The sequence below is a fragment of the Eimeria tenella genome, genomic scaffold (assembly GCF_000499545.2).
Source record: "Eimeria tenella Houghton genomic scaffold, Eth_scaff55, whole genome shotgun sequence".
NCBI lineage: Eukaryota > Apicomplexa > Conoidasida > Eucoccidiorida > Eimeriidae > Eimeria > Eimeria tenella.
In genome coordinates, this window is record NW_013543412.1 from 196,994 (window position 1) to 204,712 (window position 7,719).

Genomic DNA, 7,719 nt, shown 5'->3' on the forward strand with positions numbered 1-7,719 from the left:
CTAGCTGGCTAGCTCCCTGGTGTCCTAGCTGGCTAGCTAGCTGGGTGGGTGGGAGGGTGGCTGGGTGGCTAGCTAGCTGGCTAGCTAGCTGGGTGGGTGGGTGGCTAGCTAGCTAGCTGGCTAGCTAGCTGGCTGGCTGGCTGGCTGGCTGGCTGGCTGGCTGGCTAGCTGGCTGGCTAGCTAGCTGGCTAGCTAGCTGGCTGGGTGGCTGGGAGGGAGGGCGGGCGGGTTGCTGGGGGGCTGGCTAGCTAGCTAGCTAGCTAGCTAACTGGGTAGGTGGGTGGGTGGGTGGTTGTGGGGCCAGCTAGCTAACTGACTGGCTACCTAGCTAGCTAGCTAGCTAATTGCGTAGGCAGCTTGCTGGCTAGCTGGCTGCGTTGTCAGCTATCTGGCTAGCTAGCTAGCTGGGCTGGGCTCCAGACGATGCAGCTGGGCAGCTAGCTAGCTGGCTAGCTAGCAATCTAGCTAGCTAGCTAGCTAGCTAGCTAGCTAGCCAGCTAGGGTTTAGGGTTTAGGGTTTCGTGTTTGCGGCGACGGGCGAGGGGTTTGGCTCTTTTTCGCGGATTCAGGGTTCACGGTTAAGGGTGCAGGGTTTAGGGTCCAGCGTTCAGCGTTCAGGGTTTAGGGTTTAGGGTTTGGGGTTTAGGGTTTAGGGTTTAGGGTTTAGGGTTTAGGGTTTAGGGTTTGCGCAGGTGGACGCACGGGGGCCACGTGGTATACTTGACGGGCTCTTTCAACAACTGGAGTGTTGAAAACAAATTCAGATTGAACAGAAGTGGCCACGAGTTTTCTTACATTCAAAACCTCAAGAGAGGCGTGCACTACTACAAGTTCATCGGTAGGGTTTAGGGTTTAGGGTTTAGGGTTTGGGGTTTGCGGTTTGCGGTTTGGGGTGTGGGGTTAAGGGCTGCGGGGTTGCCACGGGAGAGTTTGGAATGCTTTTGCGGCCTGAAGCTGTGGTTTTGCGGGAATCAGGGTTTAGGGTTTAGGGTTTAGGGTTTAGGGTTTAGGGTTTAGGGTTTGCTTGTTTGAAGAGCTATTCACCCCGTTTCAACGCCGCTGCTCCTCAAAACCCTTGCTTCAACGGAATTGTCAACTCAATTACATTTATTTATTTATTATTTATTTATTAATTTATTATTTATTTATTTATTTATTTATTTATTTATTTTTTATTTTTTATTTTTAGTTGACGACCAGTGGCGGTACGCCCCAGACCAACAAACACAAACTGACGAACACGGAAATGTAAATAACGTTTTAGACATTTCAGGGTTTAGACATTTGCAGTTCAAGACTGTTTCCGAGGCCGAGCAGGTGACTAGGGTTTAGGGTTTAGGGTTTAGGGTTTAGGGTTTAGGCGTTGGGGTTTGGGGTTTGGGGTTTGGGGTTTGGGGTTTGGTCGGCTCTGCGGGGGTTGGCGGGCCGCTCTGGGTGCAAGTGAAACCGAGCAAGCCATAAGGAGGGTTTAGGGTTTAGGGTTTAGGGTTTAGGGTTTAGGGTTTGTGGGTTTGCAGGCGCGCGACGCTCCGTACCACCAGTGCGTGCCGGAGCCTTCTGAATATGCCTCAGACGCTCCGCCAATTCCTACACTGTTGACAAAATGGTCAGTGCTAGGGTTAAGGGTTTAGGGTTTAGGGTTTAGGGTTTAGGGTTTAGGGTTTACAGGCCACGTGCGCGTTTCTCGCTGCGGCCGCCGCACTTCTGAGTTGCTGCTGCTGCCTGCCCGCTTCTTCCTCCCTGCAAGCTCCCCCTAGCGTTTAGGGTCTAGGGTTTAGGGTTTAGGGTTTAGGGTTTAGGGTTTAGGGTTTAGGGTTTTGCTGCAGCGCAGTCTCCGCAGTGGAGCCTCCCCCCCGTCCGAACTTTCCAGTGCACTGCCTCGCCAACCATTTATTCCACGACTCCCACGCCCCGCATGTCTTTGGGTGATTTAATTTATTTAACTTATTTAATTTATTTAATCTATTTTATTTATTTAATTATTTAATTTGATTGATTTAATTGATTTAAGTCATTCAATTCAATTAACTTAATTCAATTAGTTTAGTTTAGTTGATTTAGTTTGACTTATTTTGCTTTATTTGATTTTATTTAAATTAATTTGATTTGATTCGATTTGATTTGATTTGATTAATTTGGTTTAATTTGTTTGTCTTATTTTATTCAATTTGATTTAATTCAATTTGATTTAGTATAATTAATTTAATTAAATTTAATTTAATTTGATTTAATTTAATTTAATTTAATTTGATTTAATTTAATTAATTTAATTTAATTCATTTATTTGTTTAATTTGACGCTTAATTTGATCAAAGAGTTCTTTAAAATTTGAAATTTTCTTTTTTTGATTTTTCGACAAATATTTAATTTCTTCTTTTCGTGTTTTCTCCTCCAAGTCCTCGAGCCTCTTCTCAATTCATTTCTTTTCTTTTTAATCTTCTAAAACTTCTTCTTTTTCTCTTTTTTTCATTTTATTTTCTTTATTTTCTTTTTTTGTTTTCTTTTAGTCCCCAGATTTCTTGCGTCGCCAGCACTCAGCGCTGGCGCATCGACAACAACAAACCCACTGCAGGACAGCGGTAAGCTTTGTCCCCTTTTGATCTTTTTTTCTTTTGTCTTTTTTGTCTTTTTTAATTTCTTTTTTGTCCTTTTTTGTCTCCTTTTTGTCTCCGTTTGTCTCCTTTTTATTCCCTTTTTATTTCGGTCTTTTTCTCTGCTTCTCGGTGTTTTTTCTGGATCTTTTTTGGGTTTTTTGTTTCATTTTTGTTTCTTTTTATCTCCTTTTTGTGTCCTTTTTGCCTTTTTTGTCCTATTTTTTGTTCGCTTTTCAATCTCTGTTTGTCTCCTTTTTGTTTTCTTTTTATTCTTTTTATTTCCTATTTATTTTCTTTTATTCTTTTTCTTTTTATTTTCTTTTTTCGCGCCTTTTTTTCCGTTTTTAATCAATATCCACTTGTCCCTTATTTTCTTTTTTGTCTCTCTTTTATTTTCTTTAATTGTTTAATTCATTTAAATTTGTAAATAAACATAAATACATTATTGTGGCATTTAGCAACTATTAGTTTATAAAGGAGTTTTTACTTTGTGCTGCTGCTGCTGTTGCTGTTCCTGCTGCTGCTGCTGCTGCTGCTGCTGCTGTGTCGCTGCTGCTGCTGCAGCTACGCAACTTACATTTATTTAACAATAAACCCTCTTTACCCTTTTCCGGTGTCTGGGGAGACAGCAGCAGAAGAAGCCGCAGCAAACTTGCCTGCTGCTGCTGCTGCTGCTCTAAACCCTCTGCGGGACTTCATTGTGCTGCCAAGCCCGACGCCCGATTTAAACCCTCGCCCAAACCCTAATTTAGGGTTTGAGCAAAAACCCCGGCCGGTCTCCCCTGCCTCTCAAGGAGACTCAGAAAAAACAAAAGAAGAGACAGAAGCAGCAGCAGACTCTCCCAAGAGACAAGACGAGCTGAGCCCACCAGCAGCAGCAGCAGCAGCAGCAGCAGATGGCGCTGCTGCTGCTACTGCTGCTGCTGCTGCTGCTGAGGCCCCAAACGCCGCAGCGTAGGGGCGAGGCGTGCATGCACTTGTGCTTTTTTGTTCTTTTTCTTTATAAACATTTCATTTATTTATTTCTATTTATTTGTTTATTTATTTGTTCATCAGACTCTCTTGCTCTTCTTTTTTGACGCGTTTTCTCAACACCAGCTGTACATACACCCCAGCAGGGCTTTGTTTGCTGCAGCAGCAGCAGCACCAGCTGCAGCAGCAGCTGCATGCAACAGAGCCAGAGACACAACAAAGTCTCTTTATAGCCGCAGAAGGCTTCGTTCTGCTGCATGCATGCATGCATGCAAAGGCCCCGATATTTACATGCAGTGCTTGCATGCATGCATGTGCGCATGCAAGTGAAGCATGCATGCATGCAAGGCATGCGAACGCCCCACTGTTTGCCTGCGCCACTGGCCAGCATGCATGCATGCATGCATGCATGCATGCGCGCATGCATGCATGCATGCGTGCGTGCATGCATGCAAAGGCCCCGCCATTTGAAAGCCCCATTACTTGCACGCATGCAGTGGGGCTTTTTGAGCTCATGAGCTTTCATCCCCAGAGTGAGAACGCATGCAAGTGCATGCATTTTGTTTCTTTTTCTTTTCTTCTTTTATTTCTTTGAAGTTGCAAAGCCCTAATAAAACTTCACCCTAATTGGATTGCACTGCGTGGCTTGCATGCGCATGCAGCCCCAAAACGCCGCTAAAATCCAAACCCTAAACCCTAAACCCTAGGCCCGCAGGAAGCCTCAGTCGCTGGCTACAGCGTGGAAGCCCTTTTTCACGCAAACCCTAGACCCCAAACCCTAAACCCTAAACCCTAGCTTTTGTACAAAGAGTTTCTCGTAAGAAACTTGAAAAGAAAAAGGGCCAGCAGTGGGTGTCAGGTGTACGTACACCTCTGAAACTCCCTAAACCCTACACCCTCACACCAAAAGCCGCCACCCCAGCAGCCCCCCTGAACCCTAAACCCTAAACCCCAAACCCTAAACCCTAGATCCTAAACCCCGAACCACAGGCCCGAGCCCCGAACCCCTCAGCCCACACCTCAGACCCCAACTCCCAAACCCTAAACCCTAAACCCTAGGCCGCGGGTTTATCGCCATGTCGGAGGTCTGGGAGATAAAAGTATTTTCGATTTTTCTGAAATTCAAGAGGAGACACAAAACGAGGTCTTCTTGCAGTGCCTCCTGAAAGCAGCAGCAAATTCTATCAACAAACAAATAATAAATATATATTATTTATTAGTTATTATTATTTATTATTTAAGTATATACATAAATAAATTAATAAGAAATAATAAATAGAAGTGAAATTACCTTCTGTTGATACGAATTTCAAAATTGCCCTTTGCAGCCTCTCGTCATTTTCCATTTTGTATTCTCTGAAAACAAAATAAATAAAATAGTAGAGCAAGCAAAATAAAGCGAATAAAACAATATCAAATGCATGCGGAGTTACTTTTGGGGCTTTATTTGCATGCAGATAAAAAGCGCATGCAAAGTCCTTTTCGAGACCCTATTTGCATGCAGCAGAAATAAACGCATGCAAACCATTTTGGGACTTTATCTGCATGCAGCAAAGATGCATGAAAAGTTATTATGGGACTCTATTTGCATGCAGAAAAAGATGCATGCAAGTTACTCTGAAACTTATTTGCATGCAGTAAAAATGCATGCAAAATTCAGTGTGGGCTTTAGTTGCATGCGGCGAAAATGCATGCAATTTCTTTGGGGCTTTATTTGCATGCAGCCCCAAAACGCATGCAATTTGTTTTGGGGCTTTACCTGCATGTGTCGTGCAGCAAAACCAGTTCTTCCGCTGTTGGCCTTTTTTGAGAACTGAGTGCATGCATTTAAAACAAAATAAAATAATAGTAAATAAAAATAAATAAATTAAAATAAATAAATTAATAATTAAATAAATAAGTAAAGTCAAATGAATATAAATAAATGAAAATAAAATAATTAATGCGAGTTGTCAATGATGATGAATGGCTTTGTAAAAGTAACAGTTGGGACTTTTTGTCTGTTTGCAACTTTGAATTTAAAAATTAAAAAGTAAAACAAAAAACAAAAATAATGGAAATAATAAGTAATTAAAATAATTGAAATAATTAAAATAATTAAAATGAAAATAACGAAAAATAAAAAGACATTCTTCTCACCGAGTTGGGGGTTTATAAACTGCCTTTAAAACCCATTTTGAAAGCGCTTTGAGAAAGGGCTGCATGCAAAAATAAAGACAAATAAATAAATAAAAAATAAATAATAAATAATAAATAAATAAATAAATAAATAAATAATAAATAAATATATAAATATATAATCTTTCAGTTAATTACTTTTAGTTTCTTTTAAATGGAAGCAGCAGCCCATGCCGCCTTGCCTGCAGTCCTGAGGGCTTAGGGTTTAGGGTTTAGGGTTTAGGGTTTAGTTGGTGCGCTATTCAACAGATTTTTTCGCCGTTTAAACTGCCAGCAAATCCACTCATCTTTCCCCTCACTAAATACAATCTATTTATTTATTTATTTATTTATTTATTTATTTTATTTATTTACTTATTTATTTGAATTTACTTTTTCCAACATCTGTTGGGTCTTCAAAAAGTGAAGAGTCGAAAAAGGGTCCGCCAGCTCGTCGATGTCTTCGGCTGTCTCTACAGCAGACAGCCTCTGTTGACAAATAAATAAAATAAATAAATAAACAATTAAATAAGAAACAATTATATAAATAAATAAACAAACAAACAAATAAATAAATAAGTAAATAAATAAATACATACATACATACATAAACAACTAAATAAATAATAAATAAATAGAATAATTAATTAATAAATCAATTGACCAATTGATTAATTATTATATTAACTAACCAAATTGGTTGATTAATTAATTGATTCATTATACTAATTAATTAATTAATTATACTAATTAATTAATTAATTAATTAATTAATTAATTAATTAGTGAATTAGTCAATTAATTAATCGATTAATCACATTAACAAATTAGCTAATTAATTCATCAGTTAATTGGCCAATTAATTAGCTGATTAATTAATTAATTAATATATGAACACATAAAATGCAATAAGAAGTAACAATAAATAAATCATTTCTTTATTTATATGTTCTTTTATTATTTTATATATTATTTATTTATTTATTTATTTATTTATTTATTTATTTATTACCTCTTTAAGAGCAGCAAAAGCTTTGTCTTCAAATGGCTGCCACGAGAACTCCAGTGTGGGGAGCTGTACATACACCCCAGCCGCAGTGTACGTACACCTGAAATCCTATTTATTTATTTCGTTTAAATTCAAATTAATTTAATCATTTCCACGCCTTTTTAGTGCAGCAGCAGCAGCAGCAGAGCAGCAGCAGCAAAAACCTGAGCGCCAGCTGCAGCAACAGCAACAAGAATAGAATAAGCTACAGCAGCAGCAGCTCAAGCAGCAGCACCCCCACCAGCAGCAGCAGCAGCCCCAGCAGCAGCAGCAGCAGCAGCAGCAGCAGCAGCAGGGCCTTACAAGCATGACTTGATCGAGCAGCAGCTGCAGCGGGAGGGCCTCAAGAAGAAACTGGACCCTTTTATTAATTAGCTCAGCAGCTGTTGCTGCTGCTGCATAAGGTGTCTCTGTTTCTGTACCCAGGGGCCCCCCGGGGGGCCCCCCTGGGGGCCCCTCAGGGGGCCCCCCCAGGGGGCCCCCCGGAGGCCCCTCAGGGGGCCCCCCCAGGGGCCCCCCGGGGGCCCCCAGCCCCAGCGCATGCAAAGCCCCAAGGAGGCGGCAGCAATCTGCTAGTGCTGCATTTGGGGCTTGTGCTGCTGCCTGCTGCAGCAGCAGCAAGCAGCAGCTGCTGCTGCTGACTCGAGCAGCAGCAAAGCAGCAAAGAGCGTCTGCTGCTTCTTGGAAAAGGAGACAGGGACTGAGGGCCCCCAGGGCCTTAAAAAGGGCCTTATAAAGGGCCCTGCTGCGGTGCTGCTGCTGCTCGCAGAGCTGCAGCAGCAGCAGCAGCTGCCGGCAGTCAAACGCATGCAGCTGCTGCAGCAGCTGCTGCTCAAACGACAGCAGCAAATCGCTGTCTTTGAAACCCGCAAGAGAAAAAGAAGACAAAAAGTTCAAAGCCTCAAAGTGCAAAAACCCGCGAACCCCCTTGCTGCTGCTGCTGCTGCT

At 41.7% G+C, this 7,719-nt stretch overlaps 1 protein-coding gene across 1 annotated transcript in view; it reads left to right on the forward strand.

Moving 5' to 3' along the window:
• ETH_00001855 (Prkab2-prov protein, related) overlaps nucleotides 1-3,552 on the forward strand; it is a gene marked incomplete at both ends in the record, with an annotated part of 4,585 nt that extends 1,033 nt beyond the window's left edge. The window contains 6 exons of the mRNA XM_013377576.1: nucleotides 693-838; nucleotides 1,190-1,317; nucleotides 1,518-1,606; nucleotides 1,827-1,925; nucleotides 2,508-2,579; nucleotides 3,159-3,552. Of these exons, the coding sequence (XP_013233030.1) occupies nucleotides 693-838; nucleotides 1,190-1,317; nucleotides 1,518-1,606; nucleotides 1,827-1,925; nucleotides 2,508-2,579; nucleotides 3,159-3,552 (928 nt within the window). The remainder of the gene's footprint in view (nucleotides 1-692; nucleotides 839-1,189; nucleotides 1,318-1,517; nucleotides 1,607-1,826; nucleotides 1,926-2,507; nucleotides 2,580-3,158) is intronic.
• Between the last annotated feature and the right edge of the window lie 4,167 nt (nucleotides 3,553-7,719).